We start from the raw sequence: 16,600 nt of genomic DNA on the forward strand, positions 1-16,600 counted from the left end.
TCTTGGGCCTAGAGAAAACTTGGGAAACTTAGGACGTAGGCCTCTGGTTCGAGACAAAGTTCCTTCTAAATGTCTCCATTGATGGCAAGTTCTCCACCAAGGATGCTTGGGAGTTGGGAATGTATTTGTCACAAGAGCCTAACCCAAAAGATTGGCAAAAACTTGGAGGGAGTTTGCAAATTATCATCATTTTTCAAACAATTTTGTTAGTTAGTAACGTTTCCAAACTATTTAGGAAACTAACATCTCGAGTCTTTTAAACTTGAGTTCATTGTAGCAACTCGAGTCTTAGAGACTCGAGTTCTATGTGCTAGCAGAGTGGAACTTGAGTTTTATAAACTCAAGTTGCTGGCAGAGTGGAACTCGAGTTTTATAGACTCAAGTTGCTGGCATGATTCACCATTTCAACTTCAACCTAGAGAGAAACCAAATCACTTCAACTTCGACAGACCCATAGAAAAACGAAATCAACAAACCCAAGCAAACCCAAAGACCCACAACGAAACAAACAAACCCATTTCAAGTTCAACTTCAACTCCAACAACAGAGTTTAGATACACACAGAAACCACGAACCACGAAGATCAAACCCATGAAGATCAAACCCAAACAACGAAGATCAAACCCTGACGGCGAAGGTTCACTCAACCCAGGAAGCGGCAAAGGCTTTTCTTCTTTGGGTCTTTGGGTTTGTTGATGTTCCTTCGTTTTCTTATCTAATCTTTGGGTTTGTTTAAGTTTCATTGCTTCTCTTTGGGTTTAGGGAACTCGAGTCTCCACAGGGATAATTTTTATGGAACTCGAGTCTCTAAAAGACTCGAGTTTCTACAGTGAACTTGAGCCTAAGAGAGTCAAGATGTTAATTTTTTAAATAGTTTGGAAACCATGCTAACTAACAAAATTGTTTGAAAAATGGTGTTATTTTGCAAATTCGTCCCGAAAACTTGTCTGGCACAAAAAATCCTTTCACAAATATGCCATGACTCTTTGGCTAGCTACCTGGGAAAACTTAAACGCTCAGGACAAATTGCTTTCTCTAGGCATTATCCAAGTGCTCAGCAAACTTCTACCAAAGGGTCTCTTGGCAAGTGCTCAAATTGTTCAATTACATTGTCGGAGCTCTTTTTTTTCGCTGGAGCAAATTTCGAAGGGGGGAGGAGCCTGGAGATTACAGCTCAGATAATATGAGTAAGGTTTGAAGAATTTGGGTAAGGTTTTTAAGCTTTTGAGGTTTGTAGTTAGGAGTTGAAAAATGACCCTACTTTTTAAGATTGGAACAAGTGAGCAAGGTTTTGAAACCCGGACCGGACCGTACGATCTGACCGGGAAAACCTCGAATCGTTCATGTTTACGGTTCGTTTAGCCTCAAGAACCGCTCCATGGGAAAATAGCAGGAACTCGTGAAAACCACGGTCGGACCTCACGGTTCTCAGAACCGTGATCAAACCGCTTTTCACGGTTCCCTGCTTTCGTGAATCTGAACCTCAAAAAAAAAAAAAAAACAAACAAACAAACACAGAAAAACAAAAGAAAAAGAAACACAACTCTGCTGGGAGTACATCATGTCTTCAGAAACATTGCCACTGCCATCTCCAGAGAAACACAACATGTCTTTATGTTTCTTCTTCTACTTCTCTCTTCAGAGTACATCACGCAGCTCCCTCTATTCAAAAACTCTTCTCTTGGGCGAGTCAAGCTTTAAATTTCGGCTTTGTTCTCCGCCGGTAATGTGTGTGTGACAGGGTGAAAGTATGAGAGAAAGAGAATGAGAAAGATAGAGCTAGAGATGAAGAAAGAAAAATAAAAGCAGAGAGGACACGGTCTGGACAGTGGAGGAAGAGTTCTTGAAAAATAAAAACATGATGAGACTTGAGAGGAGTGGGTCAGTGGGGATGGGGATACGTGTGTGGAGGAAAAAAAACAAGAGAAAAAAAAAAAGAAAAGAAAAGGAAAAGAAACGTATGGACGGAAGGGGAGGAAGTATAAAGAAAAAAAAAATCACAATTAAATGTTGCTATAATATTTTCATAATATTTCACAATAAATTTCACAAAAAAAAAAAAAAGATTGTCATTAATTAATATTGGTGAGTAAAAAAATAATTTCAATGGTGGGTTTAAATTAAAACTAGTAACAAATTTTTACATAAATTTTATTGTGAAAGTATTTCTAAAAATGATGTAAACTTACTGTTTCGGGAGACTTCTTCTTTGCTCTGCGTGCTTGCTTGCTGTCACAATATACTGCTTGCTTGCTGTCAAGCACTTACTTCTTCTTGGAGTTTGTTATTTATTTAACTTTGACCATTTTTAAATGCATGGAGTCAGATCTAGCTTTTGATTTCTTTTTTTTTTATTTTTTATTTTAATTCATGATAAATGGTGAACAGTGACTATTCAGATGGGCTTGGGAAAAAAAAAAAAAATGATCCACAGTCAAATGGGCTTCGCCATGAGCAAATAACTAATTTGTCTCTTAACTATTTTATTGAGTTTCACAAAATAAAAATTATTGGGTACTAAAGTATGTTTGTCATGACTTAAAAATAATTTAGAAACTCAATAACTATTTATTTTTTTTTAGAATTTAATAATTTTTATTTGTATTATGAAAGTTATGTTATAAAAAATACTATCTATATTTGTTTTGGACTATTTTAGTTAATTTTTCTATTTTTTTTATTAATTTAGTGTTATATATATTTAAAATAATTATTAAATTAATTATGACGTCATCACGGTTCGATCCTGGTTCGACCTCGGTTCGACCTTAAAAACCTTGAACCTCTCCCTTTTACGGTTCAATGAACAGTCTGGGTTTGAAAACCTTGCAAGTGAGACTTAAAAAAAAACTAAAACTCAAGATAAGTCTATTTTTTAAGCTTAGAGAAACGAAGTTTGGGATTCACAGCCACAATATCTACTCTGGCTACATGTACGCATCAATCAACTTTCTTCCCCTCTTATTTCCCTTTCAAATTCCTTTCTATTATTATTTTTTACAATTTTCCTTCTTTATTTATTTATTTTTTTATGTATGAATTCCTAAAAATTTAAAATAGTTCTTCTCAACAATCAATATATATATATAGAGGCTAAATTGAGCTGGCATTGTTGGGTTTCTGGGACTGCTGCATCAACCGATAAATTGGTGGCCCAAAAACCGGTGGCCTGAAACCTGGTATCAACAAGCGTCTCACAAGGCATTGAGAAAGTACTAGACCATGATAGAGGGCCATGTAGATGGGCATGTCCCCAAAGCATTGAGGAATCACTAGACCATGACAGGATTTTGAATATATTTATAATGCAACAGATTGGAACAAAATTTTCTAATGTGTTTGAATCTATTAATAATATATTAACCATCACTCTTATTGCTCTACGACTTCATCAAAATATTCCAACAATCTTTGACTTTCCTTGCACATTAAGCCAAAAACTAAACAGAGAAAATTTGAACTATGTACGTATTATTACAACATTATTCTTGCAACCACGTTCAAAAGATGATTTTCATGAAGTACAAATTAAATATGAGAGAGAGAGAGAGAGAGAGAGAGAGAGAGAGCTCATATCTACAAAACTTTGTAGTAGTTCAAGCAGGTCACATAACCTTCCAAAGGATTTAATCTTAATATTGCCTGCTAAAATAAACACACTTTCTTCTGATGTAGTAATAGCTATCTGAAATGCGCATTGGGGACAACTTTTGTAGGATGAAGAGCATCAAAACAGATGGAACAATGTATACCAACCGACGCAGGACAACCAGAACAAAACTGAAACAACAATAAAATAAAGGATATGACCTAGGAGTCAGCACCTAGGTCTTGCTTGGAGTTAGCACCAAGCGGAGAAACCACTAGGAGTCAGCACCTAGGGTAGACTTGGAGTCAGCACCTAGGGTAGACTTGGAGTCAGCACCAGATCAAAAAAAGAGAGACCAAATGACCATTTTTTTTCATTTATCAAAATATTAACTATCTCCTCAAGGAGTACAATATGTTGCTTATAAAGGATTGCTAAACCCTAATTCTAATTGGCTAAGAAACCCTAATTGCCTTATTACAAAAATAACCTTGCTTTCCAAATTAAAATACTAATAGCCCAATAAACTACTAGGACTTGAAATATAAAAATACAATTGACTTGCAAACATAAATAATATTAAATAATAATTTTCTTGCATCTCCCGCATCACCAACAGTTCCCAAAAGCCCAGCCATACATGGTAAAAATGAATCCCACAAAAAGAATTAAGAGACATCATATTAGCTCTAAACTAAGCAGGCAGGTTTAGTGTTGAGCATGCATGTTAAACTAAACATTAGCTCAAGTAGACCACAGAACCTTCCAAAAAAGTTAGTCTCAATCTTGCCTGCTAAAACGAATAGGCACTTTTCATCTGATAGGGTAATACTGATCTGAGACACGCCTTGGGGGCAACTTTCGCAAGATGAAGAGCACCAAAGCAGATGGAACAATCTCTACCAACTGCACTCGAAAAGCAAGGCATACATAGTGAAAATGAATCAGTCTGAAAGAAGAGACATGATTGACTACAGAGTAAGCAGACAAGTTTAACATTCCACCAAAAGCCAGTATAGTGTATTTTCAATATTTACCATTTTAATCCTTTTCTGATCATAGGTAAAATACTCCACTCAAGGTTGTCATATTTAATGTTAATTAAGTACAAAAGTTGAAGTTCTAGAGGAAGTTTCTTCCACCACTGTTGTAGAGAATGAACCAAAAAAAAAGAAAATGGAAAAGAAGAAAAAAGGTAGTAATCATAGTACATCCGAAGTCATTTTTATTTTTGAGCCATGCTAAGGAGACTACATTTTCTCAAAACATGCTAATTTGTCAACTCTCAAGTTGTGAGTAGTGTAACATTACTTTTACATGGCTCCAGCATTGACATTACTTTTATTGTACATCAATCATAATGTCACCTCTAGAGTTGTGACCAAAGTTGTAAAAAAAATTTGTGTCACTAGACTTATTGTTTTTATTTTCATGGAGTTCTCTTTCCAGGACACCTTTTTTGTTGCAAATGGAATGTGGTTTCAAGAATTAAAAAAAAAAATGTACTGTGGTCAGACAAAAGGAGCACTTTCCCTTGTTTTGCAAGTAAGAGGCATCCTTGGAGGGAGAGGATATTCATCTTTCCCAAATATAGACCTTAGTCAAGAATTGACAATGTGAGCTATTCTGGTAATGAAAGCACGTAGATGCTTGCAATTAGGAAATTCAAATATTTTCTACTTGATGCCAGTATCATAAGCATTCCACCCAATGAAGAGTTGGAACAAACTATTAGTATAATGTGGAAAAAATAGGCAGCATAGACAAAGATGACATCCCCTTAAAATATTATAAATACAAAGTATTAGATTTAGTATCAACACTTACCAGGTAATATATTAGGTTCAGGATGGGATGATCCAGAATATCAAAATCTGTATCCTTGTCAAATGCTGAGAAAGCAAGCTATGACAAACAAATAAAGATGTAAATGATATGGAACTTTGGATTTTATGTATAAATTTCAGTATTAAAAGGAACTCACCATAACGCATCTTATCAAGAAACAAGTACAACAAATTCCTGTGACAAAGCCAACCTGCCAATAAAAAAAGTGAGGCACCAAATGCTTTTAGGAATGCCAAGATGTTTTGTGTGTTTCTAACTCTTTATAGCATTCTCCTTGGGATGATTATGATTCCTTTTCATTCATCATATTGTTCTGAAACTCCACCTAAAGAGAATCTTCCGCAGAAATCATTGACAGGGATAATAAGATCAACCTCATTTTTTAATTAGTAAAACTGTGTTCACTTTTTGACAAATTTTTATAGCATACTTGGAATTCAATGGAAATAACAAGGATACACTGTCATTCATCAATTTCAAACTATTAAATAACTCAAACTGACACCTTAGGTACAAACCTCATATAGCTTTTTCTGACGACCTCTAGACTCAATCGGGAAATGCCTTAGCATGACAAATAGCCTAGAAGGCACAAAAATTTAAGAATAAGCACATTTTTTATAGTGTGTAACAAGGATACAGCCTTTAAGGTGACATCAAGTTGTTACCTCCCACCATATATCAAGAATCCGAGAGCAACAGAAAATGAAATAACTGCAAAAGAAATTGAAAACAAATAATTTTTAATAGACAAGCCTTAACATACATAATTCATAACTGTACGACTGCATGAATAATTGATTCTATCAGCGTCATGATTTATTATTAAGAATTACATCATTTTTGTGCAACATCATCAAATAAATTTATGTCTGCATAAATGTAACAACAACGGAATAAAAAATTATATACAGAATACTGATATATTGCCAAAATTATCTAAACAGCATTAACCTGAAAAGAAGAGTTTAGCTGTTTCCACTGCAACAGGACTTCTGCTTAATCTTATGAATATCCAGATGCACACCTACTATCACAAAGGAATGATTTAAGAAACTAAGACCCACCGAGTGTAATTAGTATTATTGCAGGGGCAGACCCAAAATTTTCATCTTAGAGGGACAAAGTATGGGATATATATTAATATATAGATAGGGCGCTATCTTTGATAAGCATATAATATTTGGGTTAGGGGGGTGGGGGATCCAAATTTTCGTAGGGGGACAAAGTATGGTTCATTTCTTCCTGACCAAATTGCAATAGAAAAAATTTAAGTTTTCTTCCTTACCTGTATGATGTATATAAGTCCATTTATTACATAATAAGCTGGCCTAAGCTTATTAGTCGGTAGGCTTCTTGCCTGTTAAGAATCATAAAATGATCACCAATATCAATTATATGGCTCACTTTATATCATGATTCACAGAAAATAAGAAGACATACCTGGTGATAAATCTCGGCCCAGAACAAAACAAGTAATGTGTAAGTTGAAAAGAATAGAAGAGTGGGAAGTTCCATTAGCACCATGTGAAGTACCTGTACCAGAATGTTAATTTTAGGCAGGGCAATCAGAAAAAGAAAGAAAAACTAATACAGTGCTCCAAAGAAACGTTCAAAGGCAGTCGAACAAGTTATATGAGGAAAGATGGATTTATATAAACCAGGTTTCTTTCAAATTTGTTTCTAAAAACCTATACACAAATCATTAATGTTAAAACACAAGGTTTTGGCAGTAAATTTTCAGCTATATCTTGCTCTCATGTATTTTTATATTTGACTGCTGTCCAATATTTTATCTCATGTTTTTACAGAGTTCATGTGGGACCCTCATGTGTGAGGTTCAAACATGTTATGAGAGAGAGGTCTCATAAACCGTCTCATACGATACTTTTTCGTGAAAGAGAAATAGTCAACAGAAATGTACGTTCACATTTAGACTCTGCTTATAGTACAAAAGAGTAAATTTCCTCAACGATTTACTAATGCAAAAGGGTGAAGCATGTTGTTAAGGGAGATTATATAATAGATTGTCACCGTACCCGATGGGTAAATCCAAAACAAGTATTGGCAGATTGGAATTTGATTAGTATTTTACTATGCTCACAATCATCCTTCATAAACATTATATCGAATATTTACTTGGTTAATGAGAATAGACAATAAAAATATAGCCTTTCTATTGGTATTCAGATGTCCATCCTCTGTGTGTGCATGTGCGCACTCTTGCCTTTGGGAGATTCTTCATAGTTAATTGTATCTAATATATTTAGGCAAATTTACTTGTACTCCAATTTTACACATTTTTAATAGACAGATTCTTGTAGAAACAGGACCCTTTATTAAATTGAGATACTTTTGAAGAGTTCATGGTTTGAGAAACTGAATTTTGATGATACAAGTTTAACAAGTATCTATCACAACGGTTACTTCTTTGGTGGTTACTTCTTTGTGTGCATGTGCGCACTCTACTGAGTTGAAGTAGTTACTAATTCTGCAAGCATATATGTTTCAGTTGAAAATTTCAAGAATAATTTTATGGAGAAAATAACCAAGGACGAGCCAAGAGCCTTGTAGCTCAATGGCATAGTCTGCTCTTATTTACTAGGAGGAGCAGAATTCCAATCCTCCCTCCCCTTGTTATTGCAACTATCAAATTATTTTTTAAAAAGGGATAATTATCATTGAAAGCACAATGCAATTAGAATTATGAAATATTGGAGCTCAGACTACCAGAATTCAAAATTAAGAACATACCTTGGGTCTAATAAGGAACACACTTTTGTAGAGACCAAAGAGGACAGACCTCACTGTGAAAATGCAATTTGGTTTCAGCAAGCTTATACAAAAGATACAAGAAGAACTATGACAAGTGATACACAACCCTTACATCCATTCACAATAAAATTCATCAAGTGGAAAACCTTTTGTGTTGTCCACCCATATTCTGGTACTCTTAATTGAATGCGCAATAGTTGTACCTGAAAATTATTAACAAATATGCCATCATAAAATTAGTTTTACTATAATTGGTTGGTGAGTATCATGGACAGCGGATGCCATGAAAAAAGTATAAAAACAGGAACACTTTCAAAAAATTGTAGCAAAATCAGTAATGATTTTATTCTATCACTTATGCCTAAGGAGAGCCAAACAAGAAGCCTATTTATTGATGATACAGTTGATATCAATACAAAAATTCTTCTCTAATATACAAAGATAAGTTTGAAGCTGCTCAAAAGACCTGTAGGAACTGATAGGTGATGGATAAAAACAATGCATCTCCCTCCCAGAACAACACATTTCTGTGTTGTATATGTGACAATGTGCTCACCTTTCTGGCAGCCTTACTCATAGAGTATCCTACACTATGTAACATATATCAACAAATCTATATCCTAATTGATGTTCCTGTTGTCTTAAACCTTTGATAGTCTAACAAATTCTTGTTAACAACTTCTTAACTGGCCAAATTGATATCAAACTAATAAGAGGCTCATCTTGTAATTATCAGATAAAGAGACTGCACACAACAGAGATATTACATTTTGTGCAGCCTGAGCATGAGTGTTCCAGAAGAAATACCATTGAACTGACAGTGCGACTATAATACAAATAAGGACAGGAAAAATGACAAGATGAAGGATTCCCTTTTTCACCTAGTTAAATGGCAGGTGTAAAAGAACGTAAAAACTATATTTTTTCGAAGTTCATATGAGCAGAATAGCTTTTGCATAGAGAAGCAGAGGCTTCATCTTGATGAAGTTACTGAGAACAGTCCAAGATTTACGTCTTTGGTGGCAACAATCAAGATTCAAGAGTATTAAACTTCCATCTACTATACATATATTGCTGATTGACCACACAATCAATGGATATTAGGTCCACCATATCCTATGCTGTTTACAACATGCAGCAAAGAAGATTCTTTATCAGGAACAACTGCTATCAAGAGTAGCACAAACTTCACACTAAAGGTTTGGAGCATTTGAAATGGATAATTCTAATGTGGTTTGGAAAGTGATTACTGTCTCATAAGAGCTACTGTTGACAGATCCATCAAACTTTTGGACGAAACTCTTAAGAATAGTAGCATAAAATGATCATTAGAATTGTAACAATGGCATGCATAAAATTTTCTCTGTTTCTAAACGTTCTTTTGATTTATTAGGTAATTTGCTTCGTGATCTTCATCATTTCCTACAAAATACAGCTAAAAATTTTGCTCCTAACATTGTTTTAATTTATGATTTGCAAGAATTGCCAAAAAATAGGGTACTTGCTGGTGTACTAAACATCTTAAGCATTCAAGAGTTAGGTCCTTTTGAAGGTTTAAGTATTGTAAGTCTTTATAACCAAAAAAAAAAAAAAAATCCTACTGAGCTGGATTGTGGACTTCTTGCATCATGATTAGGAACAATATATTATTAAATATAATTCATATACTTTTTGTTTTATTGACTAAATATCATTCATATACTTGAGAAAGGTTTTTCCTTTCTTTCTTTTTTTTTTTTTTTTGGAATCACTTCACCCACAAGCGTGAAAGCAAACTCATTTTAATTGCTGCCATAAAGCTAGTGGTGCTCACCTTTCCAAGTACGTGCTTCAATAGCAACAAGAGTGTACATAAAATATGGTTTCCTGATTACAAATCAGAAAATTGGTTGTGAATTGCGCTTAGCAGCTACCAACCTTTGAAAAACCAAGTTTTCTGTAAATCTTAGTGACTAGTGGCAAGCTTAATCTTTTATTAATTTTGACAAGTTAGTGCACTGGGGAAAAAATCACAATGAATACTTTGGCAAATCTTCTTATATAGTGGCATATATATGATAGATATAACGAACAATATTCTGGCACAAAATAGGAAACTAGCTGTGATTAGAGCTGTCTAATAAAAGCGTTAGGACTTTGGAGTTGGAAGTTTGAAGCCAAAGCCAATTCAAAACTCAGCCAAGATTACCTTATTCCTAGTGTCTGAATTTATATTAAAATAACATAAAAAACACTATTTTTAGGATTGTATAACAAGTAAAATTCTTAATTACTCTTAAAGTATAGTAAAATAGTGCTCCCTTCTCATCATGAATTTAATGATAATACCCCACCATAAATGTGAGAAAATGGATTACCATTCTTCATGTGCCGAGAGTATCTAAAAATTAGATGATGCCACACTCTTAGTAAACATTTTCAACTTGTTAGTGTTCCATTTATCTACACAAATTAATAATATCATCAAAGATGAAAAACACAACAATCAAGATTTTCTGGGTGGGTCCAAAAAATGTTGAATAAGATAAAAATTAAATAATAAAAAAAAAAGAAAAAAAGAAAAAGAAAGAGGAAAAGAGACCATGATATGATAATCAATTCCCAGAAATAAAAGGTACATACCAGGGTAATGAAGGAGACCAAGGCATAAGATACACATAAAGCATAGTAAATGCCTCTTTGCCATTGTTCTGACTCCTCAATCTCATCCCACCAATTAAACAATAACCCAACACCACCACCATTGTCAATGATCTCTCCATCTTTAACCACAAAACTCTTTGTTCTCAAAGGCGTCCATGCCATTTGAGATTTGATTCAAAGCAAAACACAATAACAACAACAACAACAACAAAGAAGGAGGAACAGAAACAGAGAATAGTTTATGTTTTTGCTTTTGCTGTGTTTAGAAGCAGAGAGAGCTAAGCTGGACATGCAGCACGTGGAGGCAAAGGAAGGAGGACACGTATACGAAGGTTGAGCCACGTGGGATTCAATAACGGCTTGCACGACGTCGTGGCATATTCTTTGATTGAGGAAGCGGGCATGCTTTACTTTTTTTGTTTCATGGTTGTGAGAGAGAGAGAGAGAATTGCGACGTCGACATTTGTTGTTCTTTGACTTAAAAGACTTTCTTTATTTTTCTTTCCCTTTCCGGCCACCGAAAAATACACAAATATGTAAGTAGTAGGTAAGGGATTTTTCACCTTTTTTTTAAGTTGGTATTTTTCTGCCATTCTTTTTTCCCACTCTTTTCTTTATTAATCAACTCTTGTATGAAAACTGGAAAGTCCATATCATGTGAAAAGTCCTCTTCCAAAAATTTTAATTTTAATTTTAATTTTAGTGGAAATAGACTATAGAATGGGTTAGTTATTTTTTAGAATTATTATTACAAAGTTTGGCTTCAATTTTTTTTTTTTTTTTAATTTATCAATGGTTGGATGAGGGGTATTGGAATTCTAAAAATAAAAAAAATAAATAAGGAGGTGTGAACTAGTTGAACACTTGAACTGCAAGGCTTTTTGGCAATTTTTCCTTCAATGTTTGATTTTTTTTTTCTTATTAACTATAAATAGTTATTCAAGAATAGTTATTTCCTTACTAAAAAAAAAAAATCCATAACAATTTTATCCTAAACAACAAAGTTTAGCAACAACATGCTCAGGAGGAAACCCCTCCAAACCGTTAGGTGGCAACATGATACAATGACATAGAAGCAAGGGACAAAATTGGCCTTTGCCCCTTTCTATCAAACAATCCAGCATTTTGTCCCTTTTTTCAAACTAATTGGGGAAATGCTCCTTTTCTGAAACTCGATTTTCTCAAAATGGAGTTAAGCCATATAGTGGTGTTTTAAGGAGCCTATAGTGACGTTTTAAGGAGCCTATAGTGGCGTTTTGGAACTCAAGCTCTATGAACTTGAATTAGAAACTCGATTTTCTTAAAATCGAGTTTAAAAAAAAAAAAAAAAATTCTGAAGCCCTATAGTGGTATTTTAAGGAGCTTATAGTGACGTTTTAAGGGGTTTATAATGGAGTTTTGGAACTCGAGCTCCATGAACTCGAGTTATAGGTAAAAAGAAAAAAAAAACTTGTATGTAACTCGAGTTCATGGAGCTTGAGTTCCAAAACACCACTATAGGTCCTTAAAACGTCACTATAAGCTCTTTAAAACGCCACTATAGGCCTTCAGAAATTCTTTTTTTAAAAACTCGATTTTGAGAAAATTGAGTTTAAAAAAAGAGGCATTTCCCTAATTAGTTTGGAAAAGGGGGCAAAATGCTGGAAATTTTTTTTTTTTTTTTTTTTTTTAAAAAAAAGGGCAAAGGCCCATTTTCTCCTAGAAGCAAGAGTATAAAACTTCCGAAAAAGGTTTATCTCCAAGTTAGTTTGGAGAGAAACCTTCATCTATCTCTTTTTATTCTTCTAAAAAAAAAAAAAATCTATCTCTTTTTATTGGATGTAAATTTTGAAAATCTAATCGTTGAATTACACGTTATTTATGTTCTTAACACATATGTCAAATTTCGTTTAAATAAGATATTATTTACTATTCGAACTTGAATATTAAATATTTTATTGATGACATAACTATTGATCTTTAATCTTTTTGAAATTTTGCAAGCATAGAGGATATAATAAGAACATGTAATTCAACAGTTAGATTTTTAAAATTCATAACTAATAAAAAGATATAGAATGAGTTTGAAGGATTTGTTTCTAAACTAGTTTTGAGAGAAACATTTTTCCAAAACTTTAGTCTCTTGTATTTTGGTGATAGACCACACAATCAATGGATATGAGATCCCTTATATTCTAGACTGTTTACATCATGAAGTATATAAGATTTTTTTTTGCGAACATCTGTTGGGGTATGCACGTATGAGTGAAATCTCACATTTAATAATAATAACAATAAGAATAAGTAGTTTTTTTATTTTTTTTATTTTTTTTTATACAAGATAGAAATTTTACTCTAATTTAATTTAAGTGTATATATGTGTAAAGTTCCCTCCTAGAGACTTGAACCCCGATCTTTGACCCCCACACCCCACAAGCATTTATACTTGTAGAGTGATTATTGCACCAAGGGTGTGCAGTAGTTAAGAATAAGTAGTTAATATAACATAGTTGAGCTCATACCCATAAGATTTAGGCTTTTTAAATTAAGTGTGTTTCTAAATATTATATTAACTATTTAAAGTGTTTATCTAATGTGGTTTGGAAAGTGACCGCTAACTTTCACATAGGAGAGACTGTTGACAGATTCATCATACCTCTGGACAAAACTCTTAAAAAGAGTTGCATTAGAAACGTAGCAATGGCAGGTATAAAATTTTCTTTTTGTTTTTCATTTGATTATATTAACTATATTGCTTCATTACCTTTGTTCCTACAAAATACAACGAAAATTTTTGCTCCAAACATTGTTTTTATTTATGATTTGCGAGAATATATAGCCCCAAAAAAAAGGTACTTGCTGGTGTAGTAAACATCCTACTGAGCTGGATTGTGAACTTCTTGCACCTGGATTAGGAACAATATATTTTTAAATATCATTCATATATTTAAGATTTTTTTTTGGAATTACTTTGACCACAACTTTGAAGCGTAAGGACTTTTAAGTTTTAACTTTTGAAGCCAAGACATTCAAACTTGGCCAAGGTTACATTATTCTTAGTGTCTAAATCTATATTATTACTAAAAGTTGAAGCATAGCATTTAATGTTGCTGCGCTCACATGGAACCACATTAGCAGTCATGTCATTCACATCTTCTTTCCTAAATTTATTCTACAATTTTAAAATAGCTTTTATCAATTTTAAAATACTAATAAAACTAAAATTATTTCGAGCCTCTCTCCACCATCAAGCCCACTTCTTTTAAATTTAATTCCAACAGCCTACTTCTTCTAAATTTAATTCTAACTTAAAGCCCAAACCCAAGCCTTTTAAACTGAAAACCCTTAGAAAACCACGGTTAAAACCTCTAAATTTCCTTCCCTTTTGTTTCTCACGTGTTCCTTCCCCTTCCCACCTTCTAACGGCAGATTCCTCATGCAAACTGTGTGACTTCCCCTTCCCCACATTCTAACCATAGACTTCTTGCGCAAAACGTGTTCCTTCCCCTTCCCCACCTTCTAATGGCAGCCTCTCTGTCTTCCTTACTCCTTTCCTTACAGTATATAAATACTGACAGAAGCTGGATGCTTTAGTTCAACTATCTCTAAATCCCAGTTTGTTTTTTGCTTTATTCTTTTTGCTTGATTGCTTGATGTTTTTAATTCCCTTCTTATATTTTGTTACTGCCTACTACCTCTTGAGTGTTGTGACGTGACTCAGATTAGTTCGTGTAGTCTATGCAAAATAAGGCAATATTGTTGCAGCTGAAATAATTTCCTGTATATTTATTACAAATTTACAATGCCAAATATTGTAGTAGATCTCCTCTGTGTATGTATATAAATTTAAACAAACTGTATTAAATATCAGTGTCATTGTAGATTGGTACCGAAGGTAATTCGATTGTAGTTTTGAATATTGTAGTGGCTTTCCTTTGTGGTATCCCCCAAGCTTCTATTGGGAAGTTAGAAGGATAGGTTGTCTCTTCCGTGCATATATTTCTAAAGATTTGTTTTGTAATTTCTTTCTACATGACTGATCCCCCCCTCCCTAATAAAAAAGGGAAGGCTTCACATGGCATTAGGAATACCAAGAAAAAGGAAGAAGGTTACTTGCTGATAAGAGGAATGGTGTCTCTTAAGAATTGTTTTCCCTTAACTGAACATTTATTATTTTGATGTTCCATGTGTTACGGTTTGCCATGTTTGACCTTGCCAAAGCATTTATCAGTATTGGAAGCTCTGTTTGCTGATTAAGATAAGAATTTTCAACTCCACCTTTCAATGGTAACTTCATTATTTCTTAGTTTTAAAAACTAAGAATTATTAAATTAAGTCCAAACAAAAAGGATTTTGGTTATGGTTTTTTATTTTTTGTTGGCTATGTTATGGGATGTAGCAATTCTTATATTTTAGTTTGGGAAGTTTTTTAATTTGAAGTTTTCTTGATGTTAAACCATTTGATAGGTTACCTTTCTGTTAGATTTTGTTCCTTCCTCTTCCCCACCTTCTGTTTCTCATGCAAATTTAGTTCCTTCCCCTTCCCCACCTTTTAACAACAGTCCCTCTGTCTTCCTTCCTCCTCTCCTCACAGTATATAAATACTGACAAAAGCTGTCTTAGTCATTTTTAGCCTTGAGATGTATCCCAAATTATTTATTGAGCTGTTTGGAAAATTCTTTGGATCTTTTGTGATATTTGTTTCTAAAGGGCACGTCCTAACTATTGTAGGTGCTATATTTTCCTCAAATTGAGAAGTTGTAATTAATTGCAGACTTTTAAAAAAAAAAAAAATCTATGCCTCATTTAAGCACGATGAGCTAAGGAAAAAGAAATCAACATTGAGATTAGTGTCTAGCACATTTTTCAGCAACCATGTCGATGCCTTAGCCTTTATTTTCGGTCATATCATTTTTTATTGTGATAATTCATAATGATCTCTAGGTTGTATGGAGTCTACTTATTTTATTTTATTTTATTTTTATGTGGATAATTTAAAAAAGAGAAAGTAATACAATGTTTGATGTGGATAGCTCATTATTTCTTTTGGATGAGGTTTCTTTCCAGAAATTGATATGTTGTAATTATTTGAAATGGGTTTTTATTGGAACGTGCTTGAACCATATCATTGTGGCTTTTAGATGAATGTTGTTTATTTGACTAATCTATCCATCCAAACTAATAAAGGAAAAGAAAGTCTTGCTCTCTAGGCTAAAGTATGTGCAACAATATCACCTTGCCTTACAGTATGAGAGAAAGAGAAACTTCTCAGGGAGCTAACATTAACTAAAGTATCTCTAAAAAGAATGGGTTTCCCAACATATATATCATATGTAATGTGGCATACATGGGAAAAAAATAAAGTTGTCATTTTATAATTTCCTTTGGAGTCCAGTTGGAAAGGTATACATATTCTTTCTCCTTTATTTTGGAGTAATGATTGAATTAAATAACAAATTGGGACGGAGGGAGTAAATATTATCATTATCACCCAACCTTTGTTGTGAAGTGTCACAATGTCTTTTTTATCTTCATAATTTTTCATTTCAGGGCTTGCTGTGACTTGAGCCACATTGTCTACGGAAATGAAACACTTCAGTGGATGTTCTACTTTTGTTTATATGTGTTTGAAATTTGTTTAGTTCATAGGTTTGTTTATTATTTATTCCCCTCGATGTGCTATATCATAAAAGACTTTTTTTTTTTATATAATTTTTTATGGTAATTATCGTCATTTTTGTTGTAGTTGAATCAAAATAAGATTAT

The 16,600-nt window shown here is 33.5% G+C and overlaps 1 protein-coding gene across 3 annotated transcripts; it reads right to left on the bottom strand.

Annotated features, from left to right (window-relative positions):
- Positions 1-3,932: 3,932 nt before the first annotated feature.
- On the bottom strand, positions 3,933-11,320 carry LOC126706813 (tobamovirus multiplication protein 1-like). Of its 3 annotated transcripts, none has more exons than XM_050406366.1 (11): positions 10,835-11,318; positions 8,359-8,415; positions 8,192-8,244; positions 6,881-6,973; positions 6,726-6,797; positions 6,392-6,464; positions 6,106-6,151; positions 5,956-6,019; positions 5,574-5,627; positions 5,417-5,494; positions 3,933-4,495 (listed from the first exon to the last, which is right to left on the bottom strand). In XM_050406366.1, exons 1-11 carry the CDS (start codon positions 10,896-10,898, stop codon positions 4,403-4,405), a joined length of 747 nt encoding a protein of 248 aa, XP_050262323.1. In that variant the 5' UTR covers positions 10,899-11,318; the 3' UTR covers positions 3,933-4,402. The 3 variants fall into 3 exon arrangements, with proteins under 3 accessions (XP_050262323.1, XP_050262321.1, XP_050262322.1); XM_050406364.1 differs by having other exon boundaries at positions 8,325-8,415; positions 10,835-11,317; XM_050406365.1 differs by lacking the exon at positions 6,881-6,973 and having other exon boundaries at positions 8,325-8,415; positions 10,835-11,320.
- Between the last annotated feature and the right edge of the window lie 5,280 nt (positions 11,321-16,600).

The sequence above is a fragment of the Quercus robur genome, chromosome 11, assembly GCF_932294415.1.
Source record: "Quercus robur chromosome 11, dhQueRobu3.1, whole genome shotgun sequence".
Taxonomy (NCBI): Eukaryota; Viridiplantae; Streptophyta; class Magnoliopsida; order Fagales; family Fagaceae; genus Quercus; species Quercus robur.